This window comes from Budorcas taxicolor, chromosome 4 (genome assembly GCF_023091745.1).
Source record: "Budorcas taxicolor isolate Tak-1 chromosome 4, Takin1.1, whole genome shotgun sequence".
Lineage (NCBI taxonomy): Eukaryota > Metazoa > Chordata > Mammalia > Artiodactyla > Bovidae > Budorcas > Budorcas taxicolor.
Window position 1 is genome coordinate 9640436 of NC_068913.1, and position 25868 is coordinate 9666303.

General features: G+C 47.3%; 1 protein-coding gene across 1 annotated transcript; it reads right to left on the minus strand.

Annotated features, from left to right (window-relative positions):
- Window positions 1-266: 266 nt before the first annotated feature.
- C4H7orf57 (chromosome 4 C7orf57 homolog) lies at window positions 267-21139 on the minus strand. Its single transcript, XM_052639141.1, has 8 exons — window positions 21085-21139; window positions 13017-13202; window positions 11101-11209; window positions 10479-10635; window positions 5680-5777; window positions 3963-4162; window positions 2598-2612; window positions 267-388 (listed from the first exon to the last, which is right to left on the minus strand). The coding sequence occupies exons 1-8, from the start codon at window positions 21137-21139 to the stop codon at window positions 342-344; spliced, it is 867 nt and encodes a 288-aa protein (XP_052495101.1). The 3' UTR covers window positions 267-341.
- Window positions 21140-25868: the final 4729 nt, after the last annotated feature.

The following is a 25868-nucleotide window of genomic DNA, read 5'->3' on the forward strand; positions in this document are numbered from 1 at the left end:
TGGGTGAGTTTTTTCCAGTTAAGCATCTAAACCGCCGATTTCAATAGAGTTAGGGCCCACAGAGACTCACACAGCAGGAGGTGACGTGATATCTGCTGAGGATGGGGAGGAAGCGGCCCTGGGACATCCCAGGTCGGCAAGGCACAGTGGGGCAAAGGCCACTTGCCTGCCATCCCAGAGAGACGCAAGAAACAAAACCCAACACCAGCACCACCACGCAGCAGGGGGTTCACATCTGTTCTAAGACGGATCACTCTGTAAGAATTTGTGTTAATAAACCATAACAGGGGACTTGTGACTACAGCCGTAACAGAGATCCAGGATGCCCTTTATGTCCGGGTTTATTTGAGCTCCACAGGTGTTGAGTCAGGTGGAGGTGCTGCTGAACCTGCAATGTAAAACAAACAGTTGATGAGTAAAGATATAAGATGGCCTGTTTTGTAAATTTAAAAATCTAATCTATTAATTGTATTTTATTTGCAAGCTAATTTTTTTTAATGTGTACCATCTTTTTTTTTTTTTTTTCCATAGGTAAGAAGTGGGTTTATTTAGAGAGAAACAGGCTCCCCAGAGTGTGGGCCATCTCAGAAGGTTGAGAGGCCCATGTGAACCATTTTTAAAGTCTTTACTGAATTTGTTGCAATATTGTTTCTGTTTTATGTTTTTGGGTTGTTTTTTTATTTTTATTTTTTTTTGCCAGAAGGCAGGTGGCATCTTAGCTTCCTGATCAGAAATCAAAACTTGCAACCCCTGCATTGGAAGGGGAAGTTGACCACTGGACGGTCAGGGAAGTCCCTAACCTATTAATTTATTTTAAATAAAAGAAATCTCTCTGTATTGATTTACTAAAGTAGTAATCCTATTTACCGGATTATAACTGTAGTCTACATAAAATTCTAGTGTACTGTCCTATCCACAAGGACTAATCACGTGTCAGAAACATCGGCTTCCAACTCGCAGGCAGCTGGTGGTCCCTGAGTCAGTCCCGCATGTGCTGAGAAGACTCTGCTGACCAAAAAATGCTGAACACAGCGCCACTCATCTAAAGGCAGCTGTCTGGCAGTGTCAGAAACACCTACAGTGGCTGCAAAAATCGCAGTGAAAACCAATAATTCTGGTCTAGTTGAAGGAGAACACATTCAAGAAGCCTTGATACGGTCTAGGCTTGCACAGCTGGCTGCGGTGGAGGGCAGGTGGTGCTTTCCATGGAAAGAAAAGGCGTGCTTTGGGTGGGTGACTGCTGTTTATCAAGTGAAAAGCCGGGATGGCCAGGAGAACCAGGAGACCTTGGGCAGTGTGGCCGAGGTCACCCACAGCACCCAGCAGATCAGAAGTCTTGGTGAGGGAGGATCGGCACCAGGTAGGGATGCTCAGCGACCCAGAAAATGCGCAGAAGCCGGTTGGCTCAACTGCATGGTGATTCTGCCAAGTTACAGGGCCTTTCCTGCCAACTCGGTCTTCCACTAATTTTGAACTGTGAAAAATTTCCTCTGAGGTTCAGAGGGGCTTGCTGCAAATTCAAACACATGGATATTATATAACACGTGCAATGATTTCTTTCCCAGTAGCAAGTATATATATATAGGGAGAAGGCAATGGCACTCCACTCTAGTACTCTTGCCTGGAAAAATCCCATGGTTGGAGGAGCCTGATGGGCTGCAGTCCATGGGGTCGCTAAGAGTCGGACACGACTGAGCGACTTCACTTTCACTTTTCACTTTCATGCATTGGAGACGGAAATGGCAACCCACTCCAGCGTTCTTGCCTGGAGAATCCCAGGGACGGTGGAGCCTGGTTGGCTGCCGTCTATGGGGTCGCACAGAGTCGGACACAACTGAAGTGACTCAGCAGCAGCAGCAGCAGGAAGTATATAACCTTAGACTAATGTTCTTTAACCAGATAAGATATTTTGGTGGTGGTGAAGAAAATTCTATCTACTTAAGACCATGCAGAAAAACAATAATAAAACCCCTTGGAGACCCTCCATAGGTGGGCCTTGGTGCCTGCCACAACTGTATTTAAATTGGGGTCTTCTAGTGGCCTTTCATTCTTTGTGCTCAGTTGCTAAGTTGTATCTGACTCCTGCCAGGCTCCTCTGTCCATGGGATTCTCCAGACAAGAATACTAGAGTGGTTTGCCAGTCCCTTCTCCAGGGGATCTTCCCGACCCAGAGGTTGAATCTGTGTCTCCTGACTGGCAGGCGGATTCTTTACTGCTGAGTCATCTTGGAAGCCCCTTTCACTTCTTTACCATTATTTAAACCCACATCTCTCACACGGTGCCTAATAAAATGTACATCTCTAAAGTGAACTGAACTATGCTTTATCTTGTGTGATCTGCATAAAAGACTAATCTTCTTGTAATAAAGTAAGTGGTCCTTCTTTTGCTGTCCCCAGACTGTGTTGCTAGAACTCGACTTTTTAAAGGGGTAGATGGCACCAGCTTTCGTAGTTAGGGCGCCAGCAGTTTGGAGAGGGATCTCACAGGCTTCTGAGATACATCAGCTTCAGGTTCAAGAACTACGTCCATCGACTGTTCCGTGTGTCTGAGACACGTTTTATATTTGGACGCAGGTCAGTTTCTCTAAAAATACTCACTCGGAGGAGAAGACTCTGGAATAAAGAACAAATACATTCATTTTTCAATTCAATGAAACAGGATAACTTTAAAAGAATTACTTTTAATAATTACTTAAAAATTAGTGAAAGGTTGTATGACTTAAGATGGCATCATGGTGACAGTGGAGGCAGGGTGTTATTAAGACAGTGGCTGGGGCAGCGAGGTGCCCACTGGACGGGGAGGTGCACAGAGATCACACTTACACATAACATATCACATAAAACACTCGAGATGCTTGAAGGGACATAACACAGCTCCTGCCTCCTTAATCGGAGAACTGAAGCCTCAGGGTGAAAATACATCTCCTACAGGTAAACGGTCAGTAATTCCTAGAGCTACATACTCTGGGACATAGTGAAGGACCGGCAAGCCTCGCCTACTGCAGTCCATGGAGGCGCAGAGTCGGACGTGACTTGGCGACTGAACAACAGAAACGAAACACAGGACTCGACAGACTTGAAGATGGATGCGGCCAAAACATAAGACCCACTGTCCCTGTGACTGCGATTGTTAAAAACCAAATAGAGTTTCTGGATAGCAGAATTCAGGGAAAGGACTGAACTGTTGATGTTTAAAGCTTAATGACAAAGTGTAGGAAGTGTTGACAATGGCACGACTTCCACGTGAACTGCTGGTGCTTTTCAGAAGCCAGGGCTTTTTCTGAAGCTGCCCCAGAGAAGACCAATCATTGCGTGGGTCAGGACCTTCTGGATCCAGGAGACTAAAATCGATATTATGCATGTGGTACAACACAAAAAGCATCGGAATTTTCAACAACTAAGACTTCACTTTCTCTTTTCAGCTTCACGCATTGGAGAAGGAAATGGCAACCCACTCCAGTATTCTTGCCTGGAGAATCCCAGGGACAGGGGAGCCTGGTAGGCTGCCGTCTCTGGGGTCGCACAGAGTCGGACACGACTGAAGCCACTTAGCAGCAGCAGCAGCAGCAAAGGAAAATGTAAAGCTACAGAAATAATGACTTTTGCTATTCATCCGAATAAAGAGGAAAAAAAATAAAATACAGATTATCCTCATGTGTGCCTGTAACCTCAATACTTCTGTTTTTTATGTGGCTTTCGGATCACTCATTATGATACAGTTCCCTGGTGGCTCAGACGGTAAAGTGTCTGTCTGCAATGCGGGAGCCCTGGGTTTGATCCCTGGGTCAGGAAGATTCCCTGGAGAAGGAATGGCAAGCCACTCCAGTACTCTTGCCTAGAAAATCCCATGGATGGAGGAGCTTGGTGCAGGCTGCTGTCCATGGGGTCTCAAAGAGTCGGGCACGACTGAGCGACTTCACTTCTTCTAATGAGACAAGGGCTCTTGGTGGCCATGCTGCTCACCTGCGGCTTCCTTGGCGTCTCTGGGAGCCTCTGGGTCTGCGGGCGGCTCAGCGTCCGGTGGGGACGGAGATGAGACAGAGGACTGAGGGGTCTGCGGGGCCCTCTTGTCTGAGTCCGCTTGCTGCTGTAACCACTCATCCTTATATCCATTGCTAATCAGTTTGGAAAAGTTTGTAGGTGAACTGGGTCTTTGACCAGGTCTCAAAAAGAGAAAAATTAAGTACTTAAGTACAAAGGTGAATGAAAAACCAGGAGCTAACATATTCATGGTAAATTACATGTGTTGTTGTTCCTAAAGACATAATAGAGATGGTTCTCTTCTCTCCCTGCCTCTCTCCACCTCTTTCTCAATTTCTCCACTTTAAAACATAAAGAAGTGACCAGCAAGCATGCCCTGGACGCTTATACTTAGCTCAGCTCACACTTAGTTCAGCTCCCAAAAGCCTTTCTTCAGAACAGCCAATGAGAAGAAGCCGGATTCCAGCATTCTCCAGAGGGCTTTCTCCTGAAAGCACTGCCCCGTCCCTGGGGAGGGATGAGTGACTCAGACTCTACTGCTTTGCAACAAATTATTATTTTCTTAATGAGTTCTGCCCAGCTCACATTGCAGATTATCTTCTGCTTCTTTGCACGGCTTTGCCTTCTCTCCATTTACCTCTGTGGCTGTATCTTTACAGACCTTATCACAACCTACGTTCAGACAGGCAAGGAGATCAACACGGCCAAAGCAGCCCACTCAGGTGTCGAGCAGGGCGCCTACATCACCTGTTCCGCTGAGCCTCGGGCTCGGACTTGCGAACCACTCTGTTGTTATTAGGGTCTTCCTAATGGCTCTGAATGGCTCTCCCTGTTTGTGTGTATAGACAGAGAGATAGACCTGGAAATATAGATATAGATAGATGACAGACAGATGGGGGTATGGATGGGCAGAGAGGACAGAGAGATGGATGACAGACAGATGATAGATGATAGGGGGACAGACAGAAGGACGAATGGACAGACAGAGAGATGATGATAGAATTCTTTGCCCTCATAGTCTGAGTGCGGCGCTCCCATGACACTCGTCACACCTAATGTGACTGATTGATCACTCCCCTTCCCGTCCACCCACTAGCGGAGAAGCCATTTGAAGGATTAGTCGGACAATTAACGGCAGTAGTTCTGGCACTAAAATGGGGTTCTGGGAAAGTGAAGAGAAACAGAGGCATCAGGGGCCCTCTCTCCAGCCGGGCAACTACCCACACGTCAGGGCACCTGATGGATGGGAACACAGAGTCCGGGGCTCACTTGGCATGGACGCTGGGGGCCAGGCCCCAGGGACAGAAGGCGGCAGGACTGAGCAGCGCACACATATTAGGCCAAGTGGTCCCAGGTTGACAGGGTGAGCCTGGGTGAGGGGGTTCCTGAGAGGGGAAGGCAGCACTCGGGCTGATGGAGGAGAGAACTCAGCCCGCACTCACAGGCACGAGACGACAAGGGGACAGAGGGGGCCACAAGGTCCAGGGGCGTGAGGAGGGAAGGGGAGATGGGAGAAGAGGCCAGTGGGCAGGCCGGGCCGCGGGAGGTGTGCAACTGCAGGGACGCCCCCGATGCCTGCTGCTGGGAGGTGAATAGCCTTAGGCGGCATCCGCCTCTGGTGTGGGAGGGTGGCTGTCACCTGGACCAAAGGCCAAAACCACACCAAATCCAGACTGCGCTGCCCAGCCCATGCACTTACATGGGTGGAAAGGACAGTTTGCTTCCTGCAGGCTCTCTGTGGCCAAGAGGGGTCCCCACTTTGCTTGGATACTTGGACTTGATGGCTGGCAGCCTCACCTGTGGAGAAGGGAATGGCAAACCACTTCAGTATTCTTGCCTTGAGAACCCCAAGAACAGTATGAAAAGGCAAAAAGATAGGACACTGAAAGATGAACTCCCCAGGTTGGTAGGTGCCCAACATGCTATTGGAGATCAGTGGAGAAATAACTCCCGAAAGAATGAAGAGACAGAGGTGGATGAAACTGGAGCCTATTATATAGAGTGAAGTAACTCAGAAAGAAAAACACCAATACAGTATACTAACACATATATATGGAATTTAGAAAGATGGCAACAATAACCCTGTATGCGAGACAGCAAAAGAGTCACAGATGTATTGAACAGTCTTTTGGACTCTGTGGGAGAGGGAGAGGGCGGGATGATATGGGAGAATGGCACTGAAACATGTATATTATCATATGTGAAACGAATCGCCAGTCCAGGTTTGATGCATGAGACAGGGTGCTCGGGGCTGGAGCACTGGGATGACCCAGAGGGATGGGATGGGGAGGGAGGTGGGGGGGACGGGGTTCAGGATGGGGAGCACATGTGCACTCATGGCAGATTCAAGTCAATGTATGGCAAAACCAATACAATATTGTAAAGTTAAATAAATAAATAAATAAATAAAACTTAAGAAAAAAGGAAGGAAGAGACGGAGCCAAAGCAAAAACAATGCCCAGTTGAGGATGTGACTGGTGAATTAGAAGTGGCCAAATAAGAGATGGCAAGAGTGAACACTGATATTTTAGGAATCAGTGAACTAAAATGGACTGGAATGGGCAAATCTAATTCAGATGACCATTATATCTACTACTGTGGGCAAGAATCCCTTAGAAGAAATGGAGTAGCCATCATAGTCAACAAAGAGTCCAAAATGCAGCACTTGGGTGCAGTCTCAAAAATGACAGAATGATCTCTGTTTGTTTCCAAGGCAAACCAATATCACAGTAACCCAAGTCTATGCCCCAACCAGTAATGATGAAGAAGCTAAAGTTAAACAGTTCTAAGGAGACCTACAAGACATTCTAGGACTAACACCCCCAAAACCCCCCAAAAATGTCCTTTTCATCATAAGGGGACTGAAATGCAAAAGTAGGAAGTCAAGAGATACCTGGAGTAAGAGGCAAATTTGGCCTTGGAGTACAAAATGAAGCAGGGCAAAGGCTAACAGAGTTTTGCCTAGAGAAGGCACTGGTCATAGCAAACACCCTCTTCCAATAACACAGGACACAACTCTACACATGGACATCACCAGATGGTCAACACCAAAATCAGATTGATAATATTCTTTGTAGCTGAAGATGGAGAAGCTCTATACAGTCAGCAGAAACAAGACCAGGAGCTGACTGTGGCTCAGATCATGAACTCCTTATTGCCAAATTCAGGCTTAAATTGAAGAAAGCAGGGAAAACCACTAGACCACTCAGGTATGACCTAAATCAAATCCTTCATGATTATACAGTGGAAGTGACAAATAGGCTCAAGGGATTAGATCTGATAGAATGCCTGATGAATTATCGACAGAGGTTTGTGACATTGTACAGCAGGCAGGGATCAAGACCATCCCCAAGAAACAGAAATGGAAAAGGGCAAAAAGGTTGTCTGAGTAGGCCTTACAAATAGCTGAGAAAAGAAGAGAAGCTAAAGGCAAAGGAGAAAAAGAAAGATATACCTATTTGAATGCAGAGTTCCAAAGTATAGCAAGGAAAGAAAAGAAAGCCTTCCTCAGTGATCCATGCCAAAAGAAAAAAAAAATAGAGGAAAACAATTGAATGGGAAAGACTAGAGATCTCTTCAAGAAAATTAGAGATACCAAGAGAACATTTCATGCAAAGATGGGCTCAATAAAGGACAAGAATGGCATGGACCTAATAAAAGAAGAAGATATTAAGAAGAGGTGGCAAGAATACACAGAAGAACTATTCAAAAAAGATCTTCACAACCCAGATAATCACGATGGTTTGATCACTCATCTAGAGCCACACATCCTGGAATGCAAAGTCAAGTGGGCCTTAGAAAGCATCACTACAAACAAAGCTAGTGGAAGTGATGGAATTCCAGTTGAGCTATCTCAAATCCTAAAAGATGATGCTGTGAAAGTGGTGCACTCAGTATGCCAGCAAATCTGGAAAACTCAGCAGTGGCCACAGGACTGGAAAAGGTCAGTTTTCATTCCAATCCCAAAGAAAGGCAATGTCAAAGAATGTTCAAACTACCACATGATTGCACTCATTTCACACGCTAGTAAAGTAATGTTCAAAATTCTCCAAGCCAGGCTTCAACAGTATGTGAACTGTGAACTTCCAGATGTTTGAGCTGGATTTAGAAAAAGCATAGGAACCAGAGATCAAATTGCCAACATCTGTTGAATCACAGAAAAAGCAAAGAAGCAAAAAAAAAAGAAAAAGCATGAAAAGAGATGGGAATACCAGACCACCTGACCTGCCTCCTGAGAAACCTGTATGCAGGTCAAGAAGCAACAGTTAGAACCAAACATGGAACAGACTGGTTCCAAATTGGGAAAGGAGTACACCAATGCTGTATACCATCATCCTGCTTATTTAGCTTATATGCAGAGTACATCATGTGAAATGCTGGGCTGGATGAAGCACAAGCTGGAATCAAGATTGCCGGGAGAAATATCAATAAACTCAGATACACAGATGACACCACCCTTATGGCAGAAAGTGAAGAGGAACGAAAGAGCCTCTTGATGAAAGTGAAAGAGGACTGAAAAAGCTGACTTTAACTCAACATTCAGAAAACTAAGATCATGGGATCTAGTCCCATCACTCCATGGCAAATAGATGGAGAAACAATGGAAATAGTGAGAGACTTTATTTTCTTGGGCTCCAAAATCACTGCAGATCGTGACTGCAGACATGAAATGAAAAGACGCTTGCTCCTCGGAAGAAAAACTATGACCAACCTAGACAGCATATTTAAAAGCAGAGACATTATTTTGTCAACAAAGTCCCGCCTAGTCAAAGGCATCATTTTTCCAGTAGTCATGTATGGATTTGAGAGTTGGACTATAAAGAAAGCTGAGTGCCAAAGAACGATGCTTTTGAACTGTGGTGTTGGAGAAGTCTCTTGAGAGTCCCTTGGACTGCAAGGAGATCCAACCAGTCAGTCCTAAAGGAAATCAGTCCTGAATATTCATTGGAAGGACTGATGCTAAAGCTGAAAATCCAATACTTTGGCCACCTGATGCAAAGAACTGACTCATTTGAAAAGACCCTGATGCTGGGAAAGATTGAAGGCAGGAGGAGAAGGGGATGACAGAGGACGAGATGGTTGGATGACATCATCAATGGACATGAGTTTGAGCAAGCTCCAGGAGTTGGTGATGGACAGGGAAGCCTGAGGTGCTGCAGTCCATGGGGTCACAAAGAGTCAGACATGACTGAGCAAATGAACTGAACTGAGCCAAGCCTCACCTGTGCAGAGAAACACAGGATAGAATGGGCTTGCTCCCCACACTTTCTCAGCCCCTGCATGCCTCTGTCCAGGGTTTGGGGGCAATGCAGTATTTCAGCCTTTAACAGGCCATGTGCACTGACCCTGTTAACCATCTATCTGAAGGTTCTGGGTATTGCTGGAAGGTGTTGCCAGGAACATGCATGTTCCTGAGAGCAGCTCATTCAGTGATCGTGCAAACGCCAAGACCCAGGTTCAGGGCTGGGGTGTCTTGGGGGCAAACAGCCAGCTAAATATAGGTAGCTGACCCTGCACATGGGGCTCAATTTTCTGAGCCCCAAAATAAACTTCCAAGGTTCCTCCTCCAACTAGACACTGGGAAGTGGGCCTCAAGGCTACTCCCTGGCGAGGCAGGGTGTGCGTGTGTGTGTGTGTGTGTGTGTGTGTGTGTGTGTGTGTGTGAGTGTGAGGGTGGCAAGGCTGGCTCATTGCCAGGACACGGATGCTAGTTTCAACATGAACATCACCAGCTCACCCACAGATCCCACGTCCCGAGAGCCATGCCAGCCGTGACCAACGGCCTCTGAACTGAGACACCACCATAAAGCCACCAACCAGGGATGGCCTTCCACGGCTCCCTTGAAACAGAAATGCCTTGAAAGTGTGTCACGCTGGAGCCAGCACTCCTTCAAGGTCAAATACACCTGCGGGGTTTGTGCAGTGGCAAAGCACTGTCTCCTCTTCCCTTCCTGTCCACACAGAGTATTCTGGGGAATTTTACCTTAAACCCTCAAACAGAATGGGCTCGTTCAGAAACTGGATAATGTCCTTCCTATCTGGGCAGATAGGAAGTGGTGGCCAACTTTCCCCATGTCAGCTCCTTAAACGAAAGGCAGTCTCACCTCACAGGTTTGATGTTGATAAGGAGAAAAGAAAGCTAATTTATTTGGCCTCTGATCTTTGTATTTTCCAATACTTCGGCTATCTGATGCGAAGAGCCAACTCATTGGAAAAGACTCTGATGCTGGAAAAGTTTGAAGGCAGGAGGAGGGGACGACAGAGGATCAGATGGTTGGATGGCATCACCGACTCAATGGACATGAGTTTGAGCAAGCTCTGGGAGATGGTGATGGACAGGGAAGATTAGCGTGCTGCAGTCCATGGGGTTGCAAAGAGTGGGACATGACTGAGCGGCTGAACAACTGGCCTTTGAAAAAATCAAACGTAAAAGGCAGATTCCGGGGTCACGAGACACACACAGCTGAAAAGCAACGCCATACTATCTATCTAGTGCACCTTTTTTTTCTCCTTTTCAAGTTCCTCGGCCTCTCTTTGCCAGATCGTCTTCATGTCAAAGTCAAAGGGGCCCATTCTGGACTCGAAGTTGCCAGTGGCCTGATCAGGGTTAAACTCTTCATAAACCATGTAGTCAGGTATGGACACAGCAGGGACCCTGCAGAAACAGAGGGAAGGGCCCCGGCCCAGCTGCTTAGGGCCCCCTCCGGATTCCCCCTCCCCCATTCCCCCACTCCAGCACCCGGTACTGACCTCCTCCAGGCCCCGCCCACCCCCAGCCCCACTCCCACCCCCACCCCCGCTCCCACCCCCACCCCTCATTTTCTTGGCTCCTCATTCAGCGAGGATAAACTTCCAACTCTTAGCTGGGGGAAAGGAGGAAGGGGAGGGGAAGAGTTGAGAGGGGAAGGAAAGGGAGGAAAAAGACAGCAGCGGAGGGGGGAAGCCTCCAGGATGCAGGGCCCAGGAGAAGCCGGGCAGTCTGCAGAGCGCCAGGAAGGGTGGGAGAGAAAAGGGCTGCAGGGGGCTGCAAGGAGGCTGCAGGCGGAGCGGCTGGAGCGAAGTCAGAGGCTGGGGGTGCTGGGCTGGGCGGTGGCTGCAACGCGGGGGTCAGGACACTCACTGTCTCTGGTCTGCCGTCGGCGGCTTGCTGTGGTGGATGTACCAGTCTGGCAAGGAGTAGGCCACCGGGGAGCCCTTCGTGGTCCCGGGGGCAAAGTGCTTCAACAGATCTCGAAGGCAAAAAAACGCGGCGGTGAGCACCACCACCGCCACACGAGTCTGAGCATCACCAGCCAGCAGGTCGCTGCTGACAGGGGAACTGGGCTTCCTCCTGGGCTTCTCTGGGGTCGGGGGTGGGGGCGGGGGCGGACGTCGGGGTGTCCCTGGTTCTCACCTGCCAGTGCTGCCTGATGCCAGGGAACACCCCCTCCCTCTGCCCCCCACCCCTCCTCCCATCCAAGCGTCCCTGGAGGCGGTGGGGGGTGTCGTTGCTCCAGGCCAACGACTGTGGAGGCAAAACTCATCATGGGGCCCGGGGGCCGGGGCCGGGGCCAGGGGGCGGCTTGCTGTCTCCTCTCAGCCCAGGAGGGTCTGTTCTCCGTCCCTGTTCCTTCACACCCTGGGCATTTCTGGGGTAAGCGCCAGGTTTCTGGTGGGAAGCGGGCACCAGCCCCTCTAAATCATGAGAGTAGGGGTCCTGTTAACCCGCATCCCCTTCAGAGCCAGGCTGAGAGGCACAGACTCCAGCTCCCGGCCCACCCACTGGCTGCCGGGTCTTCGTCCCCCTCCTCCAGGCTCAAGGCGGTTCACAGGGGGTGCTCAGGCAGGGGGTCGACAGGCCCCAGCTGGGAGTGACTGGTTTGCCTGCTAAGCAGGTTTTGCCTGCTAAGTTGGGCAGTGGCCAATACTATTAGTAGACATTTGAAACTTTTTTACTTTTCGAACTTTTCATTTTTTAAATATTTCAAATGTAGACAAAAGTTCCCTCAAATGGTCTGAATTCCGCTATACCCTTCACCCAGATTCCCCAAACACCATGCTTCCTTTCCAATTTGCTTGTTCTTTCTCTCTCTCCCCCATTAGTATTGTCACTGTCTGTTGCTCTTTGGGGGACCACGTGGGGTGTTTCCAGTGACAGTTATGACATAATCACAGTGCAGTGATCAAAATCAGGAAGTCAGTGTGATGCAATCCTTTTATCCAGTTACAGATATTATTCAGATTTTGCCAGCTGTCTCACTGATGTTCTTTTAGCCCAAGGCTCATAGTGAGGAGGGGACCCTGCTTCTGTGCTTCACATGCAATGAGTCACACAGTCTGTTCCGGGCTTTGTAGTGTCACAGCCCAGATGCCACCATCTGCCACATAGCCCACCTTCTCCGTGACAACCTTCACGGAAGGCATAGCGGCCAGAAAGAGAAAGGTCAGCGTTTCTCAGGGTCGCTCTCCACAAAGGCCCGGCAGAAGGTGTTCCAGATGTGACTCCTAACCTGAGCAGCAGCTTGAGTTAGCACAACTGAGCAAGACTTTCTCAGTGAAATCATGGATAAAGGTCGGATGTTCAGCGTCACCACTGACACTCATCCTAGCCTCTATCATGCAGAAGATATTAATATACCCCTGAGGGATGAGGAGACGGAGCACCAGGAAACAAAGATGCTTCACGGGCAAGTGCAGAAGGGGCAACCCCTTCCTACCCCCTAGAAGGGTGACTGCAGTGCAGACCGCGACTCTGCAGTTACACAATGAGGCTGGCGTGGGAGTCACCCCAGGGTGTTGCTCAGGAGAAATCCAGAGAAAACCCCAATCTGGTGAATGCACAGTCTAGTCGGTCTTTCCCATAAACGGCAGCACGTCCCTGAAGAGTCTGCACCCTGGGCTGTATCAGGCAACCTGGACATCCTATGACCTTGAACAAAATTCCTACACTTGACAGTAACATGTGTCCAGATCACAGATGGCATCTGGACGTCCAGATGACAAGGTCACACCACCTGCCCACCCCTCCCCCCCGCACACACACATAAAAGCACTCACCAGGGCGGCCACCTTGCTTGGCCAGCTTCACGTACTCCGAGTCCGTCTCCTTCACCCAGTACCTCCGCAGTCCAAGCGTGTGCCCACTAGGGGCTTCCCTCGGGTCACTGAGGCCGGGAATCTGCGATGCTGGTGGGGCATCCACGGCTTTCTCTGACTGCTTCACAGGAAGGTGGTAATACCAGTCTAGGGAAGAGGAGGCCCAGGGTCGGGATATTACTCATGGAGCCCAGGCTGGCTTGGTCCCCTGCCCAGGAGACATCAAGGAGGGTGTCTCACCCTCCCCAGGACACCAGCAAAGGAAAAACTGCCCTCTTCTGAACACCTGTTACCTGACGCATCTCCCTGTGGTCATGTACTCGGCAGATCCTAAAGGCCACCAGCAGTAGCCACAGTGCCCAGCCCGAGAACACCCTTGCGGGGGCCGGCCACCCTCTGCACCCAGCTGCCCTGCTGTCCCAAAGCAGTGAGACCAGAGCCCTTTCCTGGGGGTCTTAGCCTCCCAGTGAGGTTTCCAAATTCCCTAATTGTCTATCTCTCTTCTCCTTCAATCCTCCCTGAATTGGGACTTGACTGCATTTCTGGATATGTTGGGAGTACACATTCCTGATGGAGCAAGAAATGGCAACCTTCTCCAGTAGTCTTGCCTGTAAATCCCATGGACCCAGATGGGCTATACAGTCTATGGCGTCGCAAACAGTCAGACACAACTGAGCATGCGTCATATACCCACACATTCCTGAAGGATCCAAAATCACTTAAAACATGGGCAAGTCTCTGGACTATGTGGCCAAAAGTTGGCCAAGATTTGATCAACTTAGACTTTTAAAACACTGAGATTTCATGAAAAAAAAACTCTCACCAAAGTGGGCATAGAGGGACCTATTTCAACATAATAAAAAGCTACTATGACAAACCCACAGACAGCATAATACTCAACGTTAAAAAGCTGAAAGCCTCCCCACCAAACTCTGGAACAAGACAGTGATGCCCGTTCTTACCACTTCTACTCAACATAGTCCTGGAATCCTAGGCAGAGCAGTCAAAAAAGAAAAATAAATCAAAAGTATTCAAATTGGTCAGAAAGTGCCAAAATTGTTATACACAGGTGCCATGATACTATATATAGAAAACCCTAAAGACTCCACACAGAAACTACTAAAAATGATAAATGAATTTAACCACATAGCAGGATACAGGATTAACATACAGAAGTCTTTGCATTTCTTTATACTAATAATGAAATATCACAAAGGAAACGTTAAAAAAAAATCCCTTTTAAAGTAGCATCAAAAATAAATAAATAAAATAAAATACTTAGGAATAAACCTGATCAAGGAGGCAAAAGACACATATGCTGCTAATTGTAAGGGAAATTGAAGATGATTTAAAGAAATGGAAAGATATCCCATGCTCTTGCTGCTGCTGCTGCTGCTAAGTCACTTCAGTCGTGTCTGACTCTGTGCGACCCCATAGACGGCAGCCCACCAGGCTCCCCAGTCCCTGGGATTCTCCAGGCAAGAACACTGGAGTGGGTTGCCATTTCCTTCTCCAATGCATGACAGTGAAAAGTGAAAGTGAAGTCGCTCAGTCGTGCCCGACTCTTAGCTACCCCATGGACTGCAGCCTACCAGGCTCCTCCGTCCATGGGATTTTCCAGGCAAGAGTACTGGAGTGGGGTACCATTGCCTTCTCCACCCATGCTCTTAGGTTGGAAGAATTAATACTGTTAAAAAGACCATATTACCCAAAGCAATTTACAGCTGTAACTTGATTCCTGTCAAATTACCCATGACATTTTTCAGAGAACTAGAACAAATAATCCTAAAATTTATATGGAATATTAAAAGATTCAGAATTTTCAACCTATCTTGAGGAAAAAGAAAAAGCTGGAGACATAATTCTCCCAGACTTCCAACAATATTACAAACCTACAGTAATCAAAACAGTGTGGTATTGGCATAAAAACAGACAAACCAATCAAAGGGCTAGAATAAAGAGCCCCGAAATAAACCCACACACCTGTGGTCAACTAACCTTTGACAAAGGAGGCAAGACTATACAATGGGGAAAAGACAGTCTCTTCAGCAAGGGTATTGGGAAAGCTGGTCAGTCACATTTAAATCAATGAAGCTAGAACACACTTGCTTACCACACACAAAAGTAAACTCAGAACGGCTGAGAGAAAAATATGACATGACACCATAAAGCTCCTAGAAGACAGCACAGCCAAAACATTCTCTGACATAAATCATAACTATGTTTTCTTCGGTCAGTTTCCAAAGGCAATAGAAATAAAAACAAAAAGAAGCAAAGGGGACTAATCAAACTTACAAGCTTTTGCACAGCAAAGGAAACCTGAGCAAAATGAAAAGACAAAGTATGGACTGGGACAAAATACTTGCAAACTGTGTGATGGACAAAGGTTTATGTCCAAAACACACAAACAGCTCATATAATGCAGTAACAGCAGCATAAAAACCCCCCAAACAGCCCAATCAAAACTGGTCAGAAAAGCCAGATAGACAAGTCTCCAAAGGAGACATACAGATGGCCAACAGGCACATGGAAATACACTCAACATCACCAATCTCACTAAGCCATATCCGACTCTGCCCCCATGGACTGCAGCAGGCCACACTCCCCTGTCCTCCTTCACTGTCTCCCAGAGGTTGCTCAAGTTCACGTTCATTGAGTTGGTGATGCCATCCAACCACCTCATCCTCTGTCACACCCTTCTCCTCCTGCCTTCAATCTTTCCCAGCATCAGCGTCTTTTCCAATGAATCAGCTCTTTGAATCAAGTAGCCAAAGTACTGAAGCTTTAGCTTCAGCACCAGTCCTTCCAATGAATATTCAGGGTTGATTTCCTTTAGGACTGACTGCTTTGATCTCCTTGCTGTCCAAGGGATTCTCAAGAGTCTCCTCCAGCACCACAGTTTGAAAGCAACAATTCTTTGGTGCTCAGCCTTCTTTATGGTCCAACTCTCACATCTGTACATGACTCCTGGAAACACCATAGCTTTGACTATTTTGGCCTTTGTCAGCAAAGTAATGTCTCTGCTTATGAATATGCTGTCTACGTCTGTCATAGCTTTCTTTCCAAGGATCAAGTGTCTTTGAATTTCATGGCTGCAGTCACCATCTGCAGTGATTTTGGAGACCAAGAAAATAAAACCTGTCACTACTTACACTTTTTCTCCTTCTATTTGCCATGAAGTGATGGGACTGGATTCCATGATTTTAGTTTGTTGAATGCTGAGTTTTAAGCCAGCTTTTTCACCTTCATCAAGAGGCTCTTTAGTTCCTCTTCACTTTCTGCCATTACAGTGGTGTTATCTGAGGTTACTGATATTTCTCCCGGCAATCTTGATTCCAGCTTGTGCTTCATCCAGCCTAGCATTTACCATGATGTACTCTGCATATAAATAAAATAAGCAGAGTGACAATATATAGCCTGACGTACTCCTTTCTCAATTTTGAACCAGTCTGCTGTTCCATGTCCAGTTCTGACTGTTGCTTCTTGACCTGCATACAGGTTTCTCAGGTGGCAAGTCAGGTGGTCTGGTATTCCCATCTCTTTAAGAATTTTCCAGTTTGTTGTGATCCACACAGTCAAAGCTGTTAGCATCATCAATGAAACAAAAGTGGATGTTTTTTTGAATTCTCTTGCTTTTTATATGATCCAACGAAGCATCTGATCTCTGATCTTTCACCTTTTCTAAATCCAACTTGTACATCTGGAAGTTCTCAGTTCTTATTTTCAGCATAACCTTTCTAGCGGGTAAAATGAGCACAATTGTACTCCAGTTTGAGCATTCTTTGGCATTGCCTTTCTTTGGGATTGGAATGAAAATTGACCTTTTCCAGTTTTGCGGCCACTGCTGAGTTTTCCAAATGTGCTGGCATATTGAGTGCAGCAGACAGACGCACAAGGTCATCATCAAAAAGTCTACAAACAAAAAATGCTGTGGGTGGGGAGAAAAGGGAACCCTCCTACACTACTGGTGGGAATGTAAATTGGCGCAGCCATTATGGAGAATACTGTGGTGCTTTCTTATGAAACTAAAATAGAACTTCCATACAATCCTACAATCCCAGTCTTGGGCATATATCTAGAAAAGAAGAAAACTCTAATTCAAAAAGATACGTGCACCCCAGTGTTCATAGCAGCACTATTTACAATAGTCAGGATATGAAGACAACCTAAATGTCCATCAACAGATGAATGGATAAAGAAGACGTGGTGCATATAATGGAATACTACGGAGCCATAAAGAGAATGAACTAATGCCACTGCGGCAACAGGGATGGACCCAGAGATGATCACACTAGGTGAAGTAAGCAGACAGAGACAGACAAATATCATGTATCGCTTATAAATGGAATCTTAAAAAATGACACAAATAAACTTGATTACAAAACAGAAATAGACTCACAGACATAGAAAACAGACTTAATGCTCACCAAAGGGGAAAGAAGAGGGGAGGCATAAATTAGAAGGTTGTGATTCACATGTACACACTGCTATATATAGAACAGATAATCAATAGGGACCCACTGTATAGCACAGAGAATTGTACTCAGTATCTTTTAATAACCTATAATGGGAAGAATTTGAAAAAGAATGTATACATATATGTGTGTGTAACTGAATAACTTTGCTGTACATTGAAGCCAGCACAAACCACACTGCAAATCAGCTATATACTTCAATTAAAACAAACATACTGAGACAGAAGTCACAGGTTTAGTGGACATGTTTGCTAATTTGACAGGAGCAGGACTGAGTGCCACCTCAGAAGGCTGGATGGTGAACAACCTGACCTGACACCCACCCCCCGGGGGGGCATCCTGGCAGGTACATCCTCTCCACACAAGCCCCTCAGCTTTCCTTTTGCTCAAGGCGGGAAGCAGGACATCCTGAGAGGTCAGACAGGAAAGGGGAGAAGCACCCTGAAGGGTTGCTGAACAGAGAGGCAGGGGCTTTGCCCTGGGCAACCTTGCGCTGTGGGAACCCTCTCAGGCTGCAGACTGGTTGGGGGCTGAGTGTGGCTCCCGTGGAAACATCCAGTTGGGTCCCACAAAACTGACGTGCGGTGAGTACAGATATAGGGTGTGTCCAGTGGTTAAAAATCCGTCTGCCAATGCAGGGGATGTGAGTTCGATCCCTGGTCTGGAAAGATCCCTTGTGCAATCTTGGAGCAACTAAGACCGTGCGCCACACTACCAAGGCCACGTGCTGCGACTCCTGAAGCCTGTGTGCCCTGGAGCCTGCGCTCTGCCAGCAAGAGAAGCCACACAGTGAGATGCCTGCTTGCCACAACTGGGGAAGGTCCGTGCAAGCAGAGAAGAGACAGTGCAGCCAAAATAAACAAATACATTTTAAACAGTGTATGAGATTTCTAGGATCTGAGATCTGATAAAGATGGGGTGGGAGGGCAAAGAGGGATAAGAGAAGGCCAGCTTACTCTCTCACCTCCCTCCCCATTGATCTGTTGACCCCTACCTCCCCCAGAGAGTGCTCATGGGTGGTGAGCGGAACGGGCCTTGGCAGAGCCCTAAGGCCCCTCAGTGGGCACCTAGGACAGAACCCTGCAGGTGGCTTTGGTGACCACCTGTGAGGGTCCCTGCCAGGAGCAAGAGGTGTCGGCAGAAGCCCAGGGACCTGCAGTTATCAGGTCCACTCATAATCCCACAGAGAGAAGACACTCAGCCTCTTGGTGTTCCGGTGACACTTTGCATCTGAAACTGATGAACCAATGTGTCCAAATATAAGAACAGACATCACAGCTGACTGAGAGCTAGGGGAACAAAATCTAGGAGGGATGTGAAATTAAAAAGATGCCACTACCGTGGCACAAGTGACTCTAGAATTTAAGAGCTTACTGGAACCAGCTGTCCAAAATGCATGGCAGTCAGGGTCTAACACAGGACCAGCTCCTGGCAGGCGCAATGGGTGATTTCCTGCGTCCACTTGGCTAGGCCACAGTTCCCAGGCTGAGGTCTCCTGAGAAGGAAGAAATTCTGCCCCCAGATGGCCTTCCAACCCAGGACTGTAGCATCAGCTCCTTCTCGGCCTGCTCCACAACTGTGTGAGCCAGTTCCTTAAAATAAATCGATGTCTCAGTCAATCTCTCTTTCTCTTTCTACACACACACATACACATACACACACACACACACACACACACACACAGAGGCACAAATGTTGGGCTCTGGAGAATTCTGAGTGATACAGCAGGATCACAGGAAAACAGGCTGAATAGATGGCTTTACACAAGCACACACGGATCCCAGGAACAAGAAGTCGCCTTCCTCCACAGCTAAAAGTTAGCCACACAATTTCTACTTAGAACTAAAGGTGAGTCCACTGTGTCAAACATGAATGTTCATGAAAAAATATTTAAAACATCTAAACAACAGTAATGAGATGGACTCTATAGTGAAAACACAATAGAGGGAAAAGGAGAAAAGAGAAAGAGGCGGGGGGTGGGGGGGGTGGGGGTGGGAAACCCTGACGGGAAAGCTTTCACGAAGTTTGCCTGAGCTCACAGAGTTAGTTTTAGAACCAGGAGGAAGGGCTTAGGAGCATCATATCTGATCATCTTCAGCTCAAATATTTTCTTTCAGAGGGAAAGCATTCAGTTCTTGCTTTATTTTTCCTCTCTGTGTTTTGATTACTAATTAATCCATAGAGAACAGAGTAGTTTCTACATCTCATTACTGGAAGCTTCGGGCAGGAACTGAGCTCTAATTTGGTTGGCCGTTTATGATGGCGTGCCCTGCAGAGAGTCAGCACATGAGTGACTGTGAACCAACTGTCTCACACACGCACACACACATACACACATGGTTGAAGGAGTGAAGCAGTGAGAATTGTCTTGTCCTCAACCGTGATTAGTACTTGTCTGGCACCAGATCACTCACAACTGTGTAGATTTCTTTACCGGCTCCCCTGTCTCCTCCTGGCTTCCTTTATCTACAAGGAGCCCGGCTCAGAGATGACCGTAGGGTGACTCAGTCCTGCAGTTCTCTGGTCTTTGAGCCATGAGAGGCAACCCAAAGGCAGGGTCCTGGCAACCAGCCTTGGAGAATAGGGCAGCTTTTTGAAACTCTAAGCCTCAGGTTTCTCATCTGCAAACCAGAGCTAACAACCCCTCAGCAGGTTGTCCTGAAGTTCAATGTTAGTGTGACAGTGTTTAGCACACAGGGGGAGGCTACGCAGTAGGGCACGGAGACACCAGAAAACCAGGCTGAGAGCCTACAGTGGAGACTGGGACCCAGGCCTCCTGTGCCCCTTCCCCTCCATTCCAGCACAGCCACAGCCTCATCAACAGAGGTCACAGCAGAGCTCTGGGCAGGAAGCACGGGGAGACTGTGAAGGCCACACTCAGTCCTGCTGCCTGCAGTCCACTTGCCAACCCCTACCCTGCCTCTTCCGACAGAGCTTCGGGACCCTCTTCTCCATCCTCCTACTCCAGCCCTTCATGAGATGCGGAAGAATAACAACAAAGTTAAAATCAGACCACAGCAGCTAGGTCTTCTTTCCCTTCTTCCAACTTCACAATGAGAAGCCCACTGCAGTAAACCTCCACAGGAGGCTTACTTCCTGTGTTCATGAGCTTAAAGCAGAAGACACAGTTACCCTGGTTGGAGTCTAAATCAGGAGCAAGAGACAGGTGATCAATGAAATACACAAGGATGCAGCTGAAAATGAAAGTGTCCAAGTCAACACAGGATTACTGTTACAGAGAAATTTTCAGAGATGTTATTGCTCCAAGAACTGAGTAGCTCTAACAGCCGTGGGTAGCCTGGCTTTCTTTTGTTGAAAGTAGCGAAACAAACGAAAAAACCCCAGAAGTCAAGTTCCCCTCTACGCCTAGATCCCCACCTTACGTTTAAGCCTTACTTCCACCCTGGGGCACAGGGGCGGTGTGTAGCTTTCTTTGATGGTACCCCGTGTTAGTCCCGTCCCCTCCCCACCGCCTTCTCCACACACGCATGCAGGATACAGGTGAGCCTGTCCAGCAGCAGAGCAAAGGCGGATCCTCTCCTCGGGTCACTCACCGCAGGGAGCGTAGCGGCTCGCGGCCCCGTGCAGCTCCTTGCTGGTACTCCTCATTGCCCTGAGACACGCTGGGCCAGGTGTTCACGGGTGAGCCAGGAACCGTTGCCGGGGCTGAGCTGCAGAGGCTGGGTCCGCACCCCTACTCGGTCCGTCCTCCTCCACCTGACAGGTATGCAGGAGTCTCACCATTCAGGTAGTGCGCGCACGCCCAGGCAAGGCATCAGCAGGGGCGCGTCCAGCCAGGGTATATGCATCACACACGCAGAGTAGCCAGCAGGAGACAGCAGGTCCCAAAGTCCCGCCCCTGCCCGGTGCTCCTCCATTTCAGGAGGCAGGGGTCCCTCCCGGTCCCGACCCCACTGGCCGTCTGACCCCGCTCACCTGCCGACCTGGGGTCTGGGTGGGTGCCACCTGCAAAGTCCGAGACCAGTCTGTTCCCGCTGGCGGCTGAGACCAATCCCAAACTCCCAGAGAGGCGCGGAACTACAGCAACCCGCGTCGCCAGGGCAACGGCCGGCCTGGGCCAACCGGCGGCCGCCGACGGAGCACAGGCAGCCAATCGGCGCAGTGTGAGGGCAGGCCAATCGGGTCAGGGGCGTGGCTTGGGTGCCTACAGTCAACTGCCCGGGGCTTGGGCGTTGTCTAGGTGGTGGCGCCGGCGTGGCAGCGCGGCTGCTGGGGCGTGCCAACCTCAGAGTTCTCCTGGTGAGACCTCCGCCCTCCTGACGTCCTGGAAAACTCAACAGCGGTTTTCTTGTCCATCTCCGGTTTATTTAATACATTGTTGAAAAGAGGACGAGTAAGTACCTGGGAAAACTCGAAAGACAGCCGTTTCTGCCAGTTGTGTATTAGTAGTAAAATTACTATGCACACGTCTTTCCTCATACGTTACTTGTTCAATATTTCTGGTTTGGAAACTTGGTTTGTAGTTCTCCTGTAATTCCACCAGCCCAGGCAGCAGTTGGAGCTACGGTTGCTGCTAAGTCGCTTCAGTCGTGTCCGACTCTGTGCGAACCCATAGACAGCACTAGGCTCTGCCGTCCCTGGGATTCTCCAGGCAAGAGCGCTGGAGTGGGTTGCCATTGCCTTCTCCAATGCAGGAAAGTGAAAAGTGAAAATGAAGTCGCTCAGTCGTGTCCGACCCTCAGCGACCCCATGGACTGCAGCCCACCAGGCTCCTCCGTCCATGGGATTCTCCAGGCAAGAGTACTGGAGTGGGTTGCTAGTGCCCTCTCCCGCTGAGGTTGTCTTTTGCTAAAATAGAAAAATCACGATGTCTTAACGGTGGTCATTTGGCAACTTTAAACAAGGCTCTCCTTTTGCTACTACACAAGTTAAGCATTAGAAACCTAGCAGAAGAGAGGTGATGTAACCATTTGATAGGGAGAAGAGAATTCTTGTGATGGGAATTTACTCTCACTGTGGGTTATCAAGCTATCATATAATATTTTCAGGATCCTCAGCTGACCCAGTTTTGAAAGTAAGCAAGACGTCACTTTTCAATGTCAAATGTTTGTCCCATTGCAGCTTGACATGTAGACTCTCACTAAGTATAACAGGGTTTCCTGTTGCATAAGTCAGGGCATTGTTTACCCAGGGAACTGCGCTCTAAGAGAAGGTGATTTTTTTAAATAGTGTATCCTACTGATTGAAGCCTGAGCTTGGTTAACAGAAGAGAAGGAAACTTCCTCAAGTTGACAGCCCTCTTTACTAGCTGAAATCATGATTTGAGTTATAAGGAAGAGTGATCATTCCTCAGAATAGAGTTCTGACTTTTGGAATGTGACTGAAATCACAAGTATTTGCAGATGCCAAATCAAGAACGCAAGTGAGCTGCTACACAAATGAAAACATGGCACAAGAAAAATCTATTATGAAGATTTCTCAGTGTTTATTTCCTATACTTTAACACATATGATCTTTCTTTCATACAATGGCCCGGAGTTTTTAGAAGGATCCAGCCTTTCCTCATATACAATCTTACTTCATGTACAGATTTAGTCAGCAGTTTATGGAAAAAAAAAATTATTCAATTATTTGTAGATGTTTGTTTAAAGTATATCTGTATTTTATATGTGGATAAATTCTTAGAGATTTATATCGTACATAGATATTGTAAATGATTATAAACTGTTTATTAGTTTTTGGGGAAGAGAAAAACATGTATTTGAGTATAAATTCCGATTTTTTTACAGCCCTCAGACCCTTCCTTCTTGCCTGCTCTTGGTTTGCTCATGTTGTTGACTGAAGCTAATATTTCTAAACTCCTGAGACACATCTTCAGGCTCAAGCCCATCCTTGTTTCATCTTCCAACCCAGTAGATAAATTCCTTTCCCTAAACATCACACTCAGGAGACTCAATCTTCCATAATACGCAGCATATTCCTTAGACTAGGATTTCATAAAATGGGGGGATTTCCAAATTTGGTGTTTTCTGTTTGATGATAATCTAATCCTTTCAAGACAAATGCTTCGTTTTTGACACATTTATGTATTTCAGTATTAGGTAGTAGTTTGGGTTTTCAGTCCATTTGAAAAATAAAATTATCATCTGTGGAAACAAGATTATCACCTGTGGCTGGCTCAGAATGAGAAAGGATTTCTTTGTGTCCTTATCAGCATCTCCCCTCCATTATGTGTTAAAGTGATAATGATCTTTCTCTTTGGTAGAAAAACTTCACATTTTACAATAAATGTAAACAGATTACCTTTCTTAAGACGTAACAGTAAAATGTTTTGGAAAAGTGACAGAGTAAAAACAAAATATACGAAAGTAACAGAACAATTTAAATCATTTTAATTTAAATTCCTGTAATGCAACAATTTATATATAATGCTAAGGTAATTGCATTGGTTTTGAAGAAATACAAAATAAATACTTTGTATTTGAAAAATAGTAAGACCATTTATCATGTATGATTTATTATTGATAAAGCTAAGTTGTTATGGGCTATCAGAAACCAATGTTTTTTTAATTTGTTTGGCCATGCCCTTGGCTTTCAGGAGGAGCTCCCTGACCAGGGGTCGAGCCCACAGCCCCTGCAGTGGAAGTGCAGCCTTAATCGCTGGAACATTAGGGATGTCCTGGACATCTGTCTCCGTGTGCTGCCTGCATTCACTGCCAGCCCTGCTGTATGCGACAACTCCCAGTTTTTTGTGCCAGTCACAATGGGTTTGATCACTGGTGGGAGAACTAAGGTCACAAGTGGAGCAACTGAGCCTATGTGCTGCAGCTGCTGACCTGTACACCTGCACAGTGTGATGAAGGTCCTGCATGCTGTGACCAAGGGCAGCCAAATAGATAAAGAAATAAACATCTTAAAAATAAATAATTGCAAATAGGTTGGGGTCTTCTGCCAAATACAAGCTTTGGGGTGGTGGTCTCAGTTCAGTTCAGTCACTCAGTCGTGTCCAACTCTTTGCAACCCCATGAATTGCACCACACCAGGCCTCCCTGTCCATCACCAACTCCCGGAGTTCACCCAAACTCATGTCCATCGAGTCGGTGATACCATCCAGCCGTCTCATCCTCTGTCGTCCCCTTCTCCTCCTGCCCCCAATCCCTCCCAGCATCAGAGTCTTTTCCAATGAGTCAACTCTGCGCATGAGGTGGCCAAAGTATTGGAGTTTCAGCTTTAGCATCAGTCCTTCCAGTGAACACCCAGGACTGATCTCCTTTAGAATGGACTGGTTGTATCTCCTTGCAGTCCAAGGGACTCTCAAGAGTCTTCTCCAACACCACAGTTCAAAAGCATCAATTCTTCGGCACTCAGCTTTCTTCACAGTCCAACTTTCACATCCATACATGACCATGGGAAAAACCATAGCCTCGACTAGACAGACCTTTGTTGACAAGTAATGTCTCTGCTTTTGAATATACTCTCTAGGTTGGTCATAACTTTCTTTCCAAGGTCTCAAGTACCTCCTGTTTCCAAACTTACAATGGCAGTAGATGAAATGCAAATAGAAAATAATTTACAATGCTGGAAGTCATGCTGCTGCTGCTAAGTCACTTCAGTTGTGTCTGACTCTGTGTGACCCCATGGACTGCAGACACCCAGGTTCCTCCATCCATGGGATTTTCCAGGCAAGAGTACTGGAGTGGGTTGCCATTGCGTGGGATCCCAATAAACACAGAGGATCAGAGAGGAACAAGAGTGAAAATAGGAAACTCTTCACTCAAAATAAAGTCTGCCATGCACAACCCTAAGTCACTGTGGAAACAAGCCAAGGAAAGATGGTGACTCATCATAAAATGAGTAATCTCCAGACAGATTTTATTTTTAATTCTGTTGCTTGAAAAGGGCTTTTAAAATAAGCACATACTTAAAGAAATAAGTATACCCTTAAAGACATAAATGAGGGCTTCCCTGGAGGTTCAGTGGTTGGGAGACCACCTACCAACACAGGGGACATGGGTTTGACCCCTGGTCTGGGAGTATCCCACATGCAGCGAAGCAGCTAAGCTTGTGCACCACAAATGCTGATCCCAAGTGCCACAGCTGCTGGGGTCCATGGGCCTTGGGGCCCATGCTGTACAGCAGGAGAAGCCACCACAATGAGAGGCCCACACGCTGCCCCTGAAGAGCGGCCACCCCCCACCCTGACTCCCGGCAATGAGAGAAAGCCCACGCACAGCAACGAAGACCCAGCACGGCCAAAAATAACACAAATAAAAATGTAAAAAATAAAGACCTAAATGAAAGAAGGATAATGAATTTAAAAGTGAATTTCCAAGCCAAAGAAACAAAGCAAAAACAGGTAAACAAGAAAAGCAGAACC